The sequence below is a fragment of the Nematolebias whitei genome, chromosome 5 (genome assembly GCF_014905685.2).
Source record: "Nematolebias whitei isolate Nwh7 chromosome 5, NemWhi1, whole genome shotgun sequence".
In the NCBI taxonomy this organism is placed as follows: Eukaryota; Metazoa; Chordata; class Actinopteri; order Cyprinodontiformes; family Rivulidae; genus Nematolebias; species Nematolebias whitei.
The window spans coordinates 29,225,132-29,246,143 of record NC_056502.1 but is presented as its reverse complement, the minus strand read 5'-3'; the positions used below and the strand labels follow the sequence as shown (position 1 = coordinate 29,246,143).

Genomic DNA, 21,012 nt, shown 5'->3' with positions numbered 1-21,012 from the left:
TTTGGTCTGTGGGAGGAAACCGGAGTACCCGGAGAAAACCCACGCATGCACGGAGAGAACATGCAAACTCCACCCAGAAAGGCCCCTGGACCGGGGTTTGAACCAGGGACCTGCTCGCTGAGAGGCAGCAGCTCTACCAGTTGCGCCACCGTGCTGCCCCAGCCTAAAACATGTATGTGACAAATCAATTCATTTCAGTTCAATTGGATTTTTTATGTATGTGAATGTTTCTGTTCAGTGCCCTGAGTTGACTTCTGTTGTGACTTTGTGCTGTATAAATACATTCACATACATAAAAAATCCAATTGGTAAAAGATATTTATCTTAGGAATGAAGCCAGTAGATGCGTTGAATCTTCACTTCGTCGCAGTCTTCCATCCTGAGCAAGCACAAAGGCAACAGTGGAAAGGAAAAACTCCCTTGTGAGGAAGAAACCTTTAGCAGAACCAGACTCTGAACAATCTGCTTCCACCAGCTGGGTTAGATAGGAACAGATACACAATGGCAGGTCAAGAATCACATGTTAAGTTAGAAATATTATTAAATGAAAACTATTCAAGTTTAACAATTCATTTAAGGAAATGAGGTCAATTTGTCCTCCAGTAGTCTAGGCCTATGGCAGCATAACAAGCCAACCCTAACTATAGGATTTATCAAAAAGGAAAGTCTTAAGTCCAGTTTTAAAACTGGACAATGTGTCACCCTCATGAACAGAAACTGGAAGTTGGTTCCACAAAAGAGGAGCCTGATAACTGAAAGATCTTCCTCCCATTCTGCTTTTGGAAACTCTAGGAACCACAAGTAAGCCTGCAGTTTGAGAGCAAAGTGCTCTGTTAGGAAAATATGGAACAATAAGATCTGTAGATGGAGTGAAGTTGTTGAGAGCTTTGTGGGTTAGAAGTAAGATTTTGAATTCTATTCTGAATTTGGCAGGGAGCCAATGACAGCAAATTAAACTGTATTTATCTTTTATAAAGTAATGGTGTTGTCCATAAAACAACAAACAATTTTTGCTTTAGAAACATCTAATTATCAATGTGGCAGTCATAATAAGAGCTATTTGAATTCTCCAAAATGCCAAGAATAAATGCTTCAGTTTTTGATTTATTACCTTCTTTAGCACAGGAAACAATGCACCATCCTTTATGAAAAGGAGAGGAAATTACTTTATCCAATAACTTTTGTGGTTACATCTTTCAAAGTGACATTTGCACACTTTTACTTGTCAGAATTCATGTAAATAAATACAATGTAAGGATTGTGGGTGAGTACAGTAAAGGTTAGCAGCCTTGGAAAACATGTTGAGTCTTCTGCACTTGTATAAAGTACAGACCCAAATAATGATGTCATAATTTACATTATATATATGTTTAATAGGGCAGCACGGTGGCGCAACTGGTAGAGCTGCTGCCTCTCAGCGAGCAGGTCCCTGGTTCAAACCCCGGTCCGGGGGCCTTTCTGGGTGGAGTTTGCATGTTCTCTCCGTGCATGCGTGGGTTTTCTCCGGGTACTCCGGTTTCCTCCCACAGACCAAAAACATGCATGTTAGGCTGATTGGTAACTCTAAATTGTCCCTAGGGGTGAGTGAGAGAGTGAATGGTTGTTTGTCTCGTTTGTCTCTATGTGGCCCTGTGATGGACTTGCGACCCGTCCAGGGTGTACCCCGCCCCTCGCACAGTGACTGCTGGACATGGGCACCAGCGACCCCCGTGACCCAAAATGGAATAAACGGGTAAAGAAAATGGATGGATGGATGGATATGTTTAATATCATTTATACTCTATAACCACTTTGATTCACAGATCTAGGAAAAGATTGGCAAAACTTTTAATTTTTTTTATTATACGTCCGTCAACAGCAGACGTGTTGTGGTAAAGTCTCAATCTCTTAACCTGCGCATAACTTCTGATCAGCTCAAGATCATTTAATGGAACTTGATGCACTTTGTCCCACCATTATTTTCTTATAGATGCATTAAAATTGGTGTAAAAGTCTATAAGATACAAACAGAGCTAACTGAAATAGATAGTGGCAAAGTTTTAAACACAGCTCTCGAATGGTTTGTTACTGCTTAGAGAATGTGTTGGGCATGACTTTCAGCTACTACCACGTAAAAGTTTAACTCAGTCTGTTAAATTGATTTATGTTTATCCATTTCTTGTGTTTTCCAGGGTCAGTTGGCTGTTGCAGCCTTCTTGAGAATTGGGTTCACTCCTAAATGTAATCAGTTGTAGATGTACATCCGGTGATTGCTTTCTCAAAGATTTATGAAAAGCCGATAATTTGCTCTCATAATAGACAAACACACACAGAGGAAAAACGGGCAAAAACATTACCATTATTTTCCTTTTCAGCACCAGGTGATAATAAATTTCTTTAAATTGATTATAAGTCAGGGTGAAGTGATACAAACACAAGTTTATGTGTATGCCTGTCTCAAAGATCATCTGTCTACATTCTGGGTAATTAGACAGCTGAGTCCCATTAGTCTTGATTACAGCATTCAGTCCTACTGGGTAGAAGAAGAAGAAAGATATCTGAGGAGACAGGGAATGCTGCTCTGCACACTCTGAAGCTTTAACATGTTCTTTTTCTTGAAAGAGACTTTTTGACTGTGGAGGGTTTTAAAGCAGTAAAGAGGCTTTTTTTTCATTTACCCTTTATTTATCCAGGTAGTCTCATTGAGCCACGAGAACTCATTTTCAAGAGAGACCTGTTTAGGGAGCAGATGGGGGTTAAGGACCTTGCTCATGGGCCCAGAGTGGGGCGAATGAGGGTGGGGGCAACGGGGCGTGAACCAGCGATCTTCCAATCACAGGCCGATCACAGACCCACCTTCTCTAACCTCTGCGCCGCCACTCCCATTCACTCAAATTCATGTGTTCTTAGGTGATATGAGGGTCTCCCCAAAGGAACTACAAGAGTTTGACATTTTGCATTAACTAAAATGTGTTTCATCCATCCATCCATCCATATATTTTCTTTACCTGCTTTTTCCTTTTCAGATCACAGGGGTCACTGGTGCCCATGTCCAGCAATCACAGGCAGGGGACACTCTGGACAGGTCTTCAGTCCATCACAGGGATACATAGAGACAAACAACCATTCACTCTCTCACTCACACCTACGGACAATTTAGAGTTACCAATCAGTCTAACATACATGTCTTTGGTCTGTGGGAGGAAACTGGAGTAACCGGAGAAAACCCACGCATGTACAGAGAGAACATGCAATCTCTACCGAGAAAGGTCCCGGACCAAGATTTGAACCTGGTGACCTTCTCGCAGAGAGGCAACAGCTTTACAAACTGCATCCTGATTGTATTGATTTTGTGCCGCATATTATTATTATTAAAATTATAATAAATATTATTGTCATTACTGCTACTACTACGCTCTTTGAAAGGTGGATGCATAATGGTATAGTCTCCATCTATGTGTAAAGTTTCTCTTGTCCCGCCCAACACGTAATCTGCTTAAGTTAATATAATGAACCTTGATACATATCCTGGTGAAGATTCTCAGTCAGTTTTGTATTTAACGCTTTTTGACTAGATACATGTCAAAAGGTAAGTTGAATCTGGGAGGTGGGGCATGCTGGCGAGCGCCTGGTGGCTGGGCTTTTACCCATGGAGCCCGGCCGGGCACAGCCTGAAGAGGCAACATGGGTCCCCCTTCCCATGGGCTCACCAACTGTGGGAGGGGCCAAAGGGGTCGGGTGCAATGTGGGATGGGTGGTGGCCGAGGGCAGGGACCCTTGTGGTCTGATCCTCGGCTATAGAAGCTGGCTATTGGAACGTGGAATGTCACCTCTCTGGTGGGGAAGGAGCCAGAGCTGGTGTGTGGGGTTGAGAGGTTCCGTCTAGAAATAGTCAGACTCACCTCAATGCATGGCTCTGGCTCTGGAACCAGTTTCCTTGAGAGGGGTTGGACACTCTTCCACTCTGGAGTTGCCCCTGGTGAGAGGCGCTAAGCAGGAGTGGGCATACTTGTTTCTTGGTGCCTGTATGTTGGGATTTACCCTGGTGAATGAGAGGGTAGCCTCCCTCCGCTTACATGTGGGGGGATAGGTTCTGACTGTTGTTTGTGCTTATGCGCCAAACAGCAGCCCAGATTACCCATCCTTTTTGGAGTCCTTGGAGGGGGTACTGGAGAGTACACCTCCTGGGGACTCCCTTGTTCTACTGGGGGACTTCAGTGCTCACGTGGGCAATGACAGTGAGACCTGGAGGGGTGTGGTTGGGAGGAATTGTCCCCCTGATCTGAATCTGAGTGGTGCTCTGTTATTGGACTTCTGTGCTCCTCATGGATTGTCCATAAAGAACACCATGTTCAGGCACAAGGGTGTCCATATGTGCTCTTGGCACCAGGACACCCTAGGCCGCAGTTCGATGATTGAATTTATTGTCGTCTCATCTGATCTGCGGCCGCATGTCTTGGACACTCAGGTGAAGAGAGGGGCTGAGCTATCCACTGACCACTACCTGGTGGTGAGTTGGCTCCGATGGTGGGGGAGGATGCCGGTCAGACCTGGCAGACCCAAACGTATTGTGAGGGTCTGCTGGGAATGTCTTGCAGAGTCTCCCATGAGACGGAGCTTTAACTCCCACCTCCGGGAGAGCTTCAAACACGTTCTGGGGGGAGGCAGGGACCATTGAGTCCGAGTGTCCGAGTGGGCCATGTTCCGTGCCTCTATTGTCGAAGCGGCTTATCAGAGCTGTGGCTGCAAGGTTGTCGGTGCCTGTCGTGGTGGTAACCCTCGAACCCGGTGGTGGACACCAGCGGTGAGGGATGCTATCAGGCTGAAGAAGGATTCCTATCGGGCCTTTTTGGCCTGTGGGACCCCAGAATCAGCTGATGGATACCGGCAGTCCAAGCGAAATGCGGCTCAGGTGGTTGCTGAGTCAAAAACTTGGGCATGGGAGCAGTTCGGAGAGGCCATGGAGAATGACTTCCGTACGGCTTGGAGGTGATTCTGGTCCATCATCCGGTGTCTCAGGGTGGGAAAGCGGTATGCCACCAGCACTATTTATAGTGGAGGTGGTGTGCTGCTGACCTCAACTCGGGATGTCGTGGGTTGGTGGGAAGAGTACTTTGAAGACCTCCTCAATCCCACTGGCACGTCTTCCACTGAGGAAGCAGAGCCTGGGGACTTTGGGTTGGGCTCTCCAATCTCTGGTGCTGAGGTCACCGAGGTGGTTAAAAAGCTCCTCGGTGGCAGGGCCCCAGGGGTGGATGAGCTTCGCCCGGAGTTTCTTAAGGCTCTGGATGTTGTGGGGTTGTGTTGGCTTACGCGACCCTGCAATATTGCGTTGACATCGGGGGCAGTTCCCCTGGATTGGCAGACTGGGGTTGTGGTCCCCCTATTCAAAAAGGGGGACCGTAGAGTGTGTTCCAACTACAGGGGAATCACACTCTTAAGCCTCCCTGGTAAGGCCTATTCGGGGGTTCTGGAGAGGAGGGTCCATCAGATAGTCGAACCTTGGATTCAGGAGGAGCAGTGCAGTTTTTGTCCTGGTCATGGAACATTGGACCAGCTCTACACCCTCAGTAGGGTCCTTGAGGGTGCGTGGGAGTTTGCCCAGCCAGTCTACATGTGCTTTGTGGACTTGGAGAAGGCGCTTGACCACGTCCCTCGGGGAGCCCTGGGGGGGGTACTCCGGGAGTATGGCGTACCAGGCCCTTTGATACAGGCTGTTAGGTCCCTGTACTACCGGTGTCAGAGCTTGGTCCACATTGCCTGCAGTAAGTCAGGCTCGTTCCCAGTGAGAGTTGGACTCTGCCAAGGTTGCCCTTTGTCACCGATTCTGTTCATAACTTTTATGGACAGAATTTCTAGGCGCAGCAAAGGTGTTAAGGGGATCCGTTTTGGTGGCCTTAGGATTGCCTCTCTGTTTTTTGCAGATTATGTGGTCCTATTGGCTTCATCAGGTTGTGATCTAGAGCTTTCTCTGGAGCGGTTTGCAGCCGAGTGTGACGCGGCCAGGATGAGGATCAGTTCCTCCAAATCCTTGGCCATGGTCTTGAGCCGGAAAAGGGTAGAGTGCCCTCTCCAGGTCGGGGAGGAGGTCCTGCCCCAAGTGGAGGAGTTTAAGTATCTTGGGGTCTTGTTCACGAATGAGGGAAAAATGGAGCGTGAGATCGATAGGCAGATAGGTGCAGCGTCGGCAGTGAGGCGAGAGCTGTATCGGTCTGTCATGGTGAAGAGAGAGCTGAGTCAAAAAGCGAAGCTTTCAATTTTCCAGTCGATCTACGTTCTTACCCTCATCTATAGTCATGAGTTTTGGGTTGTGACCAAAAGAATGAGATCTCGGATACAAGCGGCCGAAATGAGTTTTCTCCGCAGGGTGTCTGGGCTCTCCCTTAGAGATAGGGTGAGAAGCTCGGTCATCTGGGAAGGACTCAGAGTAGAGCTGCTGCTTCTCCACATCGAGAGGAGCCAGTTGAGGTGGCTCGGGCATCTGGTTAGGATGCCTCCTGGACGCCTCCCTGGTGAGGTGTTCTGGGCACGTCCCACCGGGAGGAGACCCAGAGGAAGACCCAGGACATGCTGGAGGGACTATGTTTCTTGGCTGGCCTGGGAACACCTTGGGATTCCACTGGAGGAGCTGGCCCAAGTGGCTGGGGAGAGGGATGTCTTGGCCTCCCTAGGTTGTTTTCACACCTGATAGTCCGGTAGACTCGGTTCGGTTGGGGACCAATATTCATAACAATTTGTTTTACATTTGAGCTGGTGCTTTTGCATTCACACTGCACTGTGCAGTCGAGCCAACCTGTTTGAATCAACCTGTTCCCCACTCGCCTGTGGTGGCGCTGCACCAAGAACTACTGAAAGAAACGATACAAAAACCTCTGAAGACACTTCTTCTTCTACTGGGGAAAAAAAAAAGGAGTGGCATCAAGTTTTAGCAGTTTTAGGAGTTATATTTTGTCATTTTTCAAAAATGGACTCAGCATGAGCAGAAGATGAGGCAGAAGACCATGGAGAATGTTGTTTTTCACACAAAGCAGCTGACAGCTCCATCTAAGGTAAGAGAAATGCGTGTTTGTTTGCCCTGCGCGGTACTCCACTTCTTGCTTGTGGAGCGGGGCTCGGTCTGTTTGCATTCACACTGTACTTGAACCACGCTGGAGTTCTCTTCTACCGAACCGAGACCTAGGTTTTAGCCCGGGACAGAGTTCACATTTTTGTTCCATGACAGAGTTCGATGGCGCGTTCACACCTCCCCAAGCAAACCGGATTTCCTAGGAAAACGAGCTAGAGTTCAAGTAAAGTGGACTAAACAGGGTTGGTGTGAATGCACCCCAGCTTAGGCTGCTACGCCCGCGACCCGACCCTGGATAAGCAGAAGAGAATGGATGGCTCAGTGGGATTAACCTGTATAAATAAAGGTTGAATGAATAAAAAAGTTTTTTGTTTCTCTGGGCCATCGCTACAGATTGTTTTGTAGTAGTTTGTCAATGGGCGTAGACTGTGTCCAAACTGTAGCTGAAGGGAGACTCGGTCTCAGCCGATCGTGTGCAACTCGTGCACTAATGTTTTATATTTTACAGTATGTTTGTGGTTTTATTTGGCTTCTCCTGAAGGCAGATTGGAGATTTTTCTATCTGGCAAAGTTACAGCATAAACGAAGCTGTCATAGTTTTTCAGTCATTGTTAATGTTACAGCAACCATATTCACTTTGGCTTGTCTTGTAATGCATGCGGTCACTTGGAAAAATCAACAAGTGCATCTTACAGCACCACATGCAATATTTTTACCTGAACAGGGTAATTTTTCATCAATGCATCCATCAAGAGTGAAATTAAAGAACACAAAACATTTTATTTCAAATCACACTCTGGGGAGATTGGACTGCTCAACATCTGAGGCCTTGATTGGTATTCAGTCAAGGAGATGTTTATTTAATCCATCCAGGGCTTCTCTGTCTGCACGTCCTCCTCCACCCTGTCTTCTTTTCTTCCTGTCAGTTCCATCTCCAGCTGACCCTCCTGGATGGTTTCAGCATCTGAGGATGGGGTGATTGATCCCTGCTCTGGGCAGCTGGAAGACAAGCAGCCGGCAGTCTGGTGTGCAGCAAGAACTGCTCTTTTCTCAGGTTTTGATGAATTACTGTCCTGTTAATACACAGTAAAGACTGTGTGTGAACACTGGAATGAGAGGGCAGGGAGCCATGATGAAGCTGCAATGCCATGAAAATAGGAAGAAAAAAAGGGGAAATGGTTGAAAACTATCGACGGAAAACAAATAGTACATCAATGTCCCCCATTGCAGTGGGAAAAACAGACAGACCGACAGACAAATGAAAAAGACCAAGAGGCTATGTATATGGATCAGTTAGAGAGGACATAGAGGTAGGACGACAGAGTGAGATGGAGGAGGATGACTTGCTGTGGCGACCCCTGAAGAGGGAAAAGCCGAAAGAAGGTTTTTGATTTCGCAACGCAGTTTTCTATAGGAACCATAATTACTCAGCCACACACCAAAACCGAAGTCAGCACGTTGCTTATTTTTCAAGTTATGGATAGACGGATGGACAAAGGGTATTTCCAATTCCCCTTCTTTGCTCTGTGACGAGGGACAAAAAGGAAATATGTTCATTTGGTGCAAGCTGGAAATTGACTTTGTCACTAAAAGCATAGAGTTCTGTGTTTGTTGGGAAAGTTTAATGATACAATGTAAAGTCTGAACCAGACTGTTGTATGAAATAAAAAAATAAAAAAACTAACACAAAAACTACAACCAAATTATCGGTTGAAAGACCGTCCCTCATTTGGTTAACAGTGATGCCATGTGAGCACACTTTTCACCATCTCGCAGCAGCTGGAGAATCCAAGCAGAACTAGTTGTACGCCTAAATGTCCCTCTAACATCAACATTTAATTATGTTTGAGCATCACCTCAGAGTTTTGAAACTAATTAACCACAAAAAAAAAAAAAGATTAATTTACTTTGACTTAACTGAAAGTTTGTAGTTTGATATTTAAAGGAGATGCAGATAGTGATAAACTTTTTGATGTTTTAGGATACAATATTATAATTTCTGAATATTCAGCGCTCACATAGCTCGCATTTGAAAAGCCAACACACTTTTCTCATCTTGTGCATTCTGAAACACAATGAAGCAGTTTTTGTAGATGATCTTCATGTTTTTAGCAGAGTAGAGTGAATGAAGGTACATGTATACCACTCATTTTTTTTTTTTTTTTGGTTTTCTATTAACTTTCTTAATCTAATGAGAACAAGACTGAACATATGATGTTTGGACCGAGTTGCTGTCCCTATCCCAGCGTAGATCTTGGCTCACTGTCATTTTATCTTAGGGACTGTCACCAATCTGGGGGTGAAGTTTGGGTCTGATTTTAAATTTGAAAAACAGATCAGCAGTGTTCTTCAGAAAAGTTTTTATCAACTTCGCCAAATAGCAAAAATTAAGCCAATCTTAGGAAGACCTGACTTGGAGAAATGAATCCACGCTTTTATCACAGTTCATTTTGACTACTGTAATGCACTGTATGTAGGCATTAGCCAGACCTCTCTTGTCTGTCTGCAGCTTGTGCAGAACTCTGCTGCCAGCCTGTTAACTCATGCCCGTAGGCGCAAGCATATCACTCCCGTCCTGGCGTCCCTTCATTGGCTCCCTGTACACTACAGAATTAATTTTAAACTTTTGCTATTTGTTTTACGCTTTTATTCTTTGGTTTTTAATACGCTGTGCTCTTATCCTGTATAGCACCTTAATACACATCTGTTGTGAACCTGGTATGTGTATTATGTTCCTTTGTGTATGCTTTGTGTGTTTTATTGTCTTAATCTATTTTTGTCTTATTGTACAGCACTTTGGTTACTCCTGCGGTTTTTAAAACGTGCTATAGAAATAAAGTTGATTGATTGATTATACAGCTGGTTAAAATCAAGTCTTACAGAGACTCTGTACTCTGGCTTTACCCACAACAGCACGTTTTCTCGTCACATTTCTGAGGTTGTCACAAATCCACTCAGTCATATTCTTGGACACAATCTTCCCTCTTTAGTGAGATGAACAGAAATATTCACAGACTGACTCCTCTCGTTGCAGTTTTCAAAATGAACGTGTGTCAGATTTGACTGGTGATGGATGTGCAACTCCACTGCTGCACCCTCCATATCTGCAGTGAAGTTACACAAAACTGTTACTTTACACACATCTAATTGTCAAAATTTCAAGTAACATGTACATTTGAATGTTTTTACACGTGTTCATGAGTGTTTTTTTCATTTTACAGATACTGGACTAAAATTTCATTTGCTAGTAGCTGAGAATCATTCACCACACATACTCTGACCACTAATGGATTGTTTGAGACCTCACAATATTACATGAGATTACAAATAACATTTTTAAGGTTTAATCAAATCATCTTTAACTCTGTTCTTTTTCAACAAAAGATGATTTTACTTTAAAACACTGACGTGGAAAACGGCAGGCAATGTGCATTCTTAACAGAAATGCTAAGCCTTAAATCTAAAAAAAATTCTGTACAATCTAGTTCAGTCAAGATCAGTTTTTTTTTTATTTTACCTTAGAATGAGCCACAGTTTTATACATCAGTTTATGGAGGGGACTTTTACAGTGGTATCCATGATCTGTCCATAAACTTTCTCTTGTCTGGCCCAGAACTTCTGGTCTGCTCCAGGAAATTTACCAAAATGTCGTACATGTACTGTATCTACATATCCATCACTAGATAGAGTGTCGTGTATAAGTTTCATCACCCCAGTTTCATGGTCAAGGTCACATACTGAGGTCCGGGCTATTGCCATAGATTGCTGTGTTGCTGTATAATAGTTGTTGATGGGTGTATAATGCTGTACATGGTACTCTTGTTAAAGAAGTTTCAGTTTCTCATCACTGTATAAGTATGGTGATTAAAATATCAATGAATGTTCAGTCATCCAGGACATGGTCAGTTCAAATCAACAAACAAACAGACAAACAAACTCTATTCTGCATGCAGAATACAAGTCCAGTTGTTTTGCTTTTTATTGCCATAATCTTTTTTTTTAAATTATTTATCCTAATGCAAGATTCTGTAGCTTTTCTTGACTTTTCATAACAATCATTGGTTTCTCTGCATAGATATAAAGAAACGATAAATCTTTGGGAATTATTTTTTTTGGTTGCAATTAGTCATTAATGCCACAAGGTGTCACTGTATTTCACATTAATAAATACCTGAAAACTGTCAGATCGAAATCTTTTTTTTTTTACAGGTTGAGTAGTAGCTGGAACTTGCGGAGTTAGATAAGGCTATTTTGAAGAGATTAAACAGATGATTTACAAAGCTTTCTTGGAATGCATTTTGACAGGTAATCTCTTTAATACAATGAAACAAGGGATGATCACATTAATTCCAAAACCTAATAAAGATATGCAAATTTTGGATAACTGGAGACCCATCACTCTGCTATTCACTGATTATAAAATTTTAGCTCGTGTTTTTGCTTATCGGTTGAATAGACTTAACTGATTAATGTCAATCAGCCTTTGTTAAAGGGAGAAACATACACAATTGTATTAGACCGGTATTTGATATGTTAGATTATTGTGACTGCCTTGACAATGATAGTCTGATCTTGTTCCTTTATTTTTACAAGGCATTCAACACAATTGAACATGCTTTTTTTGTTAGAGACTTCAAGGTTTTTGAGTTTTGGGGATTGATTTTGTGGATTAATTGGGATGTTTTATAATGATATCTATAGCTCAGTCTCTTTAAATTCAGGACTTACTTCTAGATTTAAGATCTAGCAGGGTATTTGTCAAGGTAGTCCTATTTCCCCAAAATTGTTTATCTTGACTACTCAATTACTAGCCCTTCAAATTAATAGTAGTCCTGAGTTGCAGGGAATTAACATATTTGATAAAGAATACAAGATTAGCCAATTTGCAGATGACACAACATTGTTTTTGAAAAACGATTCAACAGTTGAAAGAGCCCTTAGTACAATTTTGTTATTCTCTAAGGTTTCAGGTCTAGGACTTAATATTAACAAATGTGAGGTTCTTCCCATTCATAATTGTATTCATAAAACATTCAGTCAATCAGAGTTCAGAATCAGAATCAGAATAAACTTTATTGGCATTGCACCGAGATACAACGCGAATATGTTCTTACAGTCGTCCGAAGACGGGCAGAGTGCACGAAGCTGCGGCTATAAATAGTTAGCGTGGCCTTCTTATTCTTATTCAGAATAATATTTTGCTTAGATAAGAAAAGGAAAGAAAACATGAGGAGAGACAGTATAAAAAAAAAAGATCTCTCACACCGTGTCCTAGACAGGGCATAATTTGAGGCATCAAAAAAAACTACCACAGCAAAGCAACATAAACAGACATTATACATGTACATATAGGCGGTGAAAACATTGAATTTTTAAGGTAAAGTCGTAGCATAGTCCAGAGCCCCCCCTCAGCCATTGTCCAGTTAAGAGGTGACGTTCATCTTCAGCTCAGTTGAGGTTCTGTTACATGTCCACGGCCTTGGGGAAGGAAGGGGTGAGGAAACAGTCAAAGCATCTTTGTTGTTTTCAAATTATTCCAGGAGGAGTTGAGATAAGTCCGGCATCAAGGCCACAGTTTGGGTCAGGCAGAACTCGTAATTGTTGTTTCTGCCTTTTAAAGTCTCGCTGGTACATATTCTCTGATGGAACTCCAAAACAGCCGAATTGATCCTTTACTCCAAAAGTCGAGCTCACAGCTTCTCCAGATTATTCCCACCATTCATGAGTGCTGCCAGGAAGACCACAGTCCTGATAACAGCTGCTCCAATTCCCTGTCATAGCTCCACATTCAGTCCAAGCACTGTCAAGCTTCAACACCTCCACACAAATTTGTAGACAACCAGATTTCACCAACCCAAACAGTAGAATCTAGTCGTCATCATGAATCCAATTTGTTCCTTAAAGAGGTCAGAGGGGTCCTCCTTACCCTGACTCCTGTCGGGAGAAGTTGATCAATTTTGTTGAGAGACCAGCTGATCCTTCCAATTAAGAGGTATGCAGGAAAAAAGAAAAAAGAGGCTTTTTAAGGGTTCACAGGACAAAAGAGTGCAGCAGGGAAGCGGGTGGGTGGGGGGGCAGAGAGGGAAAACACGTCTGGTTTCACCGTAGAATAGCAGAAAAAAAAGAAAAAAAAATGTAAATGAAGTTAAATATTTGGGTGTATTAGTATCTAAGAATGCAATTAGAAGAGGAGATTTTAACATCTCAAACCGCTTAGTAGATATGAAAATAAAGTCTTAGCCTTTGGTTGACAAAACATCTGACTATTTTTGGAAGGAACATGTTGACTAAAGCAGATGGAATTTCCAAGGCTGTCTATCCATGTCATTCCATGTATATTTCACCACAAAACATAAGGAAAGCCAATTACATTATTTTTCAGTTTTTGTGGGAAAATAAGACTCATTATATTAAAAGGTCCCAACTAGTGAAAATATATGAGAAAGGTGGTATTAATGCATTGGACTTTGAAGCCATGGTTGGTACATTTAGGACCAAATGGTTAAAAAACTTTTTACAGCAACAAAATTCAACGTGGTTTCATATCCCTGCTTTCATTTTTTAACAGCTGGGAGGAATTGAATTATTGCAAAGTGTGACTTTGAAGTGGCTAAGATTCCAGTTAAATTATCAAACTTCCACAAACAAGTTCTTCAGTTCTGGAAAATTATATTTCACTATAATTTCTCACCTCATGGATCAACTGCAATATTTAGAAAAGATTGGTAAGAAAAAGGCATTATTTTTATAAAAAGATATCTTAGATTGTAACTTAGATATTTTAAAATTTTCATCTTTTGTTGGGAAATATAACCTTAGCTGCTGTCATAAAAGATTTTAAGAAGGTATGTTAAGCAATCCCCTTAGTTTTGATTCAGTTAATTAAAAATCAGAACCAGAATAAGCTTTATCATCATTGTACCGAGATACAGCAAGAATATGTCCGTACAGTCGTCCGAAAGATGGGCGGAGTGCACATAGCTGCTGCTATAACTGCAGCCTTCTTATCCTTTTCAGAATACATTTTTTTAGATAGAAAAAGGGACAAAGCCATGAGGCAAGGATAGTGGCATTACAAAAAAGATCTCTTCACACCTTGGCCTATCAGGACACGATTTAAGGCATCAAAAACTCTGCCAGCAGCACATTTATGAACACGTTACATATGCATATGACGACGAGGCCGTCCATGAAACACTAACAGATAGTCCAATGTCCTGATAAGATGATGGTCAGCCAGTACAGTTCTGATAAGTCTCCATAGAAGTTCGAGGGGGGTTGCGATAGACAAAGCTTTTCCTTAGTTGACACATTTCCCAGGAGAAATTGATAAGTCGGCCAACCGGGGGAGACAGATTCAGATAAGCCACAATTGTTGATTTTTTTTTTCAGGCAGACTATTTTCTTGTCAGCCCTGAGTCTTACTGGTACTTTCAAGATCTGAAATGGCCAGATTAGGTTGCATTCTACTGGTCCATGCTAACGATCCTCTCCAAGGTCGTTTCATGCTGGCGAGTCCCAAAGCCGCAGGTGGCCTGAGATTCTCACAAATCACTTCCATCGTACGGTTTAGCTTGTAAATCAACTGATTTTGAGTCCTCAAATCATGAACCAAACCTTCACAAGCAGGCAGCCTGACCAGGCCAGATTAGCTGCGGCCATCGTCTTTGTATGTTGATAAACCAGGAACCTGACAATTCCAAAAACAGGAAACCTGTTATCATAAATCCAATTATATGCAATTTCAGCATCCTTGATCAACAGCAGAGGTAGACACATCACATTCCACTTCCTCCAGAGACATATCCAGCAGCATGTGTGTCGTCCAGGCAACATGAGGGCTCTCCAGGACCGTGTCGCTTTGTTGAAAAAATTTTGTCAATTGCGTCAAAAAGTCCAGTTGGTCAGATCCTTATCAGTAGTTTTCATTTCGGAAGATGTGTAAAATAGGAGCTCCGATACACAGACAGAGAGCAAAAAGCAGGAGGAGAACACGAGAGGGAAGAGAATGCGTCCACCTCGTACCAGAGCAAGTGAGGGAAAAAAAATCATTATATATTCAAAGGTAACCATTTTGATGCCAACATTAAAATTAAATGACTGTAACTTAGTTTAATTCAAATGCAATAACACGATTATCAATGAATGTATGTGACAAATGATTTACTATGATTATAACAAAGATTCATTCAAGAAACCTCCCAATATAAATCATAAAACCATAATAACTTCTGATCATTCTAAATTTGTCCAATGGCCTAAATATCCTAAAGTGAAGGAGAATCGCTTTAAAATAATAAATAAAATATATCCTGTAGCCATGTTTCTTGAGGTTGACTTGTGTGCCTTTTGTAAATCAGAAGATGAATCCCTCGAGCATTTTTTTTCATGTAGTCACAAAATTTTTGGACAGACGTCTGAAACTGAACTCAACATTCCTTCTTTTGATGCTGATTCCATTTGACTTTATGTGGAGAGCATAAACTCAGCTTTCTCTGATGCCATAAATATAGTTGTACTTATTGCAAAGTATAACATTCACAGTAAGTGGAGAGATAATAAGCCCTCCTTCCTGTTTTATGAACAATTTTAAGTCATATTATTCTTCATGAAGTAGATTAAAAAACTGGAAAACTGCTAGAATCATCTCACAACAGATATTTAAAAACGTAATGTTTTTTTCTCATATAGTCTTGCTCATTTCTGTTTTTTTTATTATTTTTTAATCTTTTATTATTTTGTAAAAAAAAAAAAACAATCTTGTAAAATGCACTTATGACACCTTTCACGAGAGTTTGTATTTGCATCTTTTTGCAGTGTTCTGTTCTATATTCGGTTGTTAATAAAGTTCTAAAAATAGTACTAGCTCAGCTTCAAACAAACGTGATACAGGTGCAGAAGAAACTTTCATGTGATACGCAGCACATCACTGTGGAGTTCTTGATGAATTAAATATGAAAGCATTCATAGTTAACATGCTTTCATCATAAATAAAACCATTTTCATTTTGTGCCTGTTTGAGTACATTTCCTGACACAAAAATGGTAATTTGAGTCAGTATCAGCTGAGATTAAATTATGAGGTAATCAGACTCTTCCTGATGAAGACCCCACCCCCACCTCACCCACAGTCATCATGAAGATAGGGATAAAGTGTATATCTCCAATCTTTAATGAAACCCTGGGGATTTCAGGGTTTAGACTTCATAAAGTATTTATGAAATGTTCATTAAGTATTGATTAAGATGTTAGAGAGCGTTTAGACACCCAGACAATCATTATGGAAGGCTAGATTTTGGCTAGAGGATGAAAAAGGCATAAGAAGACAAAAATGTAGACAGGGAATGGGGATGCTGAGAGAGAGAAAAGGAAATAAAATAAAACAAAGAAGGCAGTGTGACAACATGGAAACTGTGAGAAGACATGAAGAAAGAATGAAAAGAAAGATAAAGTTCTACTCTTTAAATATTGGCTAAATATTCAGAAAGTGTTTCAGTCAGCAAGTTAGTTTTTAAAGATCAGGTTTTAATCTGAGGTGGAGAAGAAGATGAGAAAAGGAGGATGCATGGGATTGAATATAAATTTGGCGCAGACAAGAGGCTGAAGATGACAAAGTAGAGGCAAAAACAGGTGTGCAAAAGACAAAGTGAGCAGGAATCTGTGTAATTTGTAAAGAAAAGTGAAAACATACTATACAGTAGTGAAAAGAAACGACTTGTGTAATCGCACACTGTTTATTCTCACTCTGCTTTACCTGCTCATTCCTGTCAGAGATGGGGGACACTGGCATACCGCTTGTTAACACCTGATTCACTCTCACTTTACCCTCCGTACCTTCTGCAGGTGTTGCTGCGTTGCAGGGTAACCAGGAAGTTGTGGTGAGCAGAGGCACAGACCTGCTATAATGATGCAGCAGTGAGGCTTAATGGGGCTGAAAACACAAGCTGACTGGCTGGCAGGCAGGCCACCCGGTAAAGGAGGGGCACAGTTGGCGCGAAGCTGTTTGCAGCTCATGACAGATGTTACAAAGAGAGTCAGAATGACAAAGAGACCCAGCCAGCAAGGAGACGAATGATGAAGAGAGAGGAAGAGGGCGGTGAGTCATTTGCAACATGCAGAGTGAGAGATCACTGTGAGGTAACTTTGGGTAAAAGCAACTTTAGGCAAAGTCAGGCAGAGTTCGTTCACTTTTGAATCTGTGTTCATTTTCTTTTGTATGCATTAAAATTACACACATCGATTTGTTTGAAGGTTTTATTTTTTTTAGCTAATAAACTATGAACTGTGACAACCGATATGTATAGTTGTTTCCAGTGATTTATGTAGATGTGTGTGTCTGAAAGAAAAAAATAAGGTCCTTGAAAAGATCATTTTTCAGTGGAAAAATATGAATCATTTAGGGCAGAGCAAGGATTTATTCTGGTTTGTTTTTTTGTTTCCCCATGTGTTGAGTGAACTGTATGAGGACGTCTTTAATTTGACCATCATGTGCATTGCTGAGGAATCTGAAGACGTAAAAGACGTCTGTTTTCTTTAGAGGTCACTGAGGTAGTTGAATAAACTCCTGTGTGGTAGGACACCAGGAGAGGACAAGATTCACCCTGAGACGCTGAACGCTCTAGAAAATATACTGCAGTGATTGACACACCTCTTCAGTGTTACCTGGAGGATCAAGACAACACCTGCGGAGTGCAGGCTAATGTGGTGGAAGCAAGCGGCATGCTGGTCCGCCATCGCTGAGGGATTTGAATAGTTAATGTTTGTAGTTTTCGAGATGAGTATTTTTCTGGACCGGAATTGAACAGGAAATGCAAGTAAACCTTAATGTTTTTGGTGCAAGATATTCAAATGGGTATGGGTTACACTGTGGAGAAGAGGAGAGGTGTTTTGGTTTCTTGTCAGAAGCAAGGCAGATTGACGGATCCTGGCAAGTGGTGGGAGAAAATTTATCAACCTCCAGGAGCAGTGGTGGAGCCAGCGGGTGGCCAATGGTGGCCTTGGCCAACATAGATTACTCTTCGGCAACCCCAATCATTTGAGGAAATTATACATTTAAGCAATATAAAAACTAGAAAGCATAGTTTCCTCAAATAATTGGGTTAGCCGATTTACAAATATACTGTATATGGTGGTGGCCATCTTGAAATATGTAAATGCAGCGACACACAACAATGGAAGTTTGTACCTTGCTTATTTTTTAAGTTTGCAACATGCACGAACAGATGGACGGAGAGTTTTTCCAACTTCCTCGCTTTGCTCCACAACAGGATAAAATGGGGTCCGGTGAGTGTGCTCCAGCCTTTGGGGCAAAACTTTTCTCAACCTCCCTAAAAAGAATTGCTTTTGAAAAAGGAGTAAGGAGGCTCGTACAAACTGTCAAACATTTTTTGTTTGTATGCTCAGTAGCTCTGTCGTTGAATTGTTTGTGTTTTTAAAAGCTGGAGAAGGATTATTTTGTATCCTAGGGGATTTTGCAGGTGGTGCAGTGGGTGTATTGGGTACCTGAGTGCCGTTTCAAGTACTGTGTGTTTCTGGTGCACCTGGACCCCATCAGGGCTCTATTCTCCAACATTATTTGTGGTATTCAAGAACAGGATTTTGACGTGCAGTTCTGGAGAAGTAGGAATCTGTTTGGGAACTTCAAGGTCCCATGAAGGTCTTTTGTTAAACTTGATGGATTTGGTGGATTAGGGCTTCTTCTGCAGCAACAAAAGCACAAATCTGAATTGTGTTTGAGCTGTACAAACCCTCACTTACCCCAAATCCAAGAAGTGATGCACTAAATACCCCTACAGGCCTAGGAAATCTGAGTGTTGCTGGAAGGAGGATGTCTGGGTTTCCCTCTTGGAGTTAGGGCTGAGCCTGTAATGAATACCGTAGATAAGCATCGTCACTGCACAGTCTTTGGAGCCAAGTATGAACTCTCATGAAACATCACAGAATTATTTACAGCAACAACAGAAGCACTGAAGGAGCTGGGATTACAACCAGCTTCTATGAAATTACTAAGTATGGTTTCTGTAATTTATGAAACATTCCCGTGTTGTGCTTTTCTTGTAAAACAATTTTTATAAAATATAACCCCTACAACTTCAGGCCTTGCGTCAGACTGCTTTAATTTGCTCGTACCACAGAGAGAGAGGCTGTAATCTCCTGGTGGATCATTTGAACTGCAGGCTGCCAAACAGAAGACAAAAAATATGAGTGCACGTTGACTGAAGGGCTTTGAGATGCAAGTTGCCTTTTGCTAATAGAAAAAGTTATTGCAAAGTTGGTTGTATTTATGAATCTGGAGTGCGGTTTCTTTTGTTGTCAACCTATAAAGTCAGTTTATATTTTATACATCTATATGGCCATCAAAAGCAAGACGTGTTGTCGTATAGTCTTCATCTGTCTGTCCATTTGTTTGTGTGTCCGTTCAAAAACTTTCTCTTGTCCATTCCTTAACTGCTGATCTGCTCAAGATAATTTAATCAAACTTTATACTCTTATGGATCATTTCTAGAGGAAGTGTCATCAGTACTTTTCATCACCCCAGTTCCAATGTCAAGGTCATAAATCAAGGTCAACATTCAAAACAAGGTGTTCGCTTGTCCGGGCCATATTGTCTGATCCGTTCAAGATAATTTAACAAAACTTGATAGGAATTGGTATCACCACTTCACAGCATGTCACATAATCTTTTCATCATCCCAGCTCTTAGGTCAAGGTCACAAATCAAGGTTAAATGTTATATTAGGTATTTTCTTGTCCAGGCCATTGCTTATTGCTGTATAATAGTTTGTTGCTGGGATTATAATGTGTCATGTGCAGCATTCTTGTTTCACAAAGGATTTATAAAATATATTTAAAAAATAAATATATCATTCTCTTTATTTTATTTAATGAGATCAAGCTTTCCTTGTAGACCACAGTTTGATATTGTCTTGAAGCTATCAAAATGGTGTCTTCAGTAAAATAAATGTACCCAGCTCAGATTAGATAAAGCATGCTGTTTCTTCAGTTTGGTGCTGATGTTAATTGTTGCTTCCTCTTCTTCTACTACTGTGTGTCCACAGCAACAGGAGCAGGACCCCACCAACCTCTACATATCCAACCTGCCGGTGTCGATGGACGAGCAGGAGCTGGAGAACATGCTGAAGCCCTTTGGTCACGTCATTTCCACACGGATACTGAGGGATGCCAGCGGCCAGAGCAGAGGAGTTGGCTTCGCCAGGTAAAATACACCATGAGTCATTGCGCTAAAGATTCTGTTTGTTTCTAATTGTTAACGTTAAAATCCATTTATTCTTTGTTTCCATGGATGAACACAGACTCATAGGAACTTATTCACTTGGTTCCATTTTTTTCTCATGAAAAATCTGTGGTTGCTTTTACTAAAACAGTAGAAAAATGGAATGAACACGTGGGCCCAGGACACAAAGGATACCCATTGTTGTTTTTTATTTTCTTTTACATAAAAACTGCTACAAGATGTTTGTATCAGTAAATGAATCCATGATTAACATTACATTCTTTAGAAGAGTAAATAAATTCATGTCACATAAACCTTCATAAACAAATGTTAGGAAGAAACTGATAAATGAACTCGTCAATGACCGTAGGTCCGATAAACCAAAAAAATTAGTTGGAGCCACTGATGCTGTTGATGATGACCTCTGTAGAAAATTGTACATGTTCACCTGCACTCTTCAAACTGGTGACCTTGAGATCAGCGGCAACACAAGTGAAGATGGCAACAGTTAAATGAACAGAAACCAGAACTACTGAAAAATATGCAGATGTTAAAAAAAAGGTTGTAAGATTTCAGCTCTGTGTTTGTTTTTAGTTAAATTATATATTTTGTTGTTGACTTTCTCAAAGATTTATTTTTCTAAATCAAAACTAGCCAATTCATTAAAAAATGCATAAGAATTTAAAGTAAGACAAAATAAACAAACTTTGTTGAAATTACCCCCCCCCCCCCCC

The 21,012-nt window shown here is 41.4% G+C and overlaps 1 protein-coding gene across 1 annotated transcript in view; it reads left to right on the top strand.

Moving 5' to 3' along the window:
* The window catches only part of LOC119410358 (RNA-binding motif, single-stranded-interacting protein 3), a gene marked incomplete in the record, with an annotated part of 147,206 nt that overhangs the window by 63,888 nt on the left and 62,306 nt on the right, over positions 1 to 21,012 (top strand). The window contains 1 exon segment of the mRNA XM_037677268.1: positions 20,103 to 20,260. Coding sequence (XP_037533196.1) covers positions 20,103 to 20,260 — 158 coding nt within the window.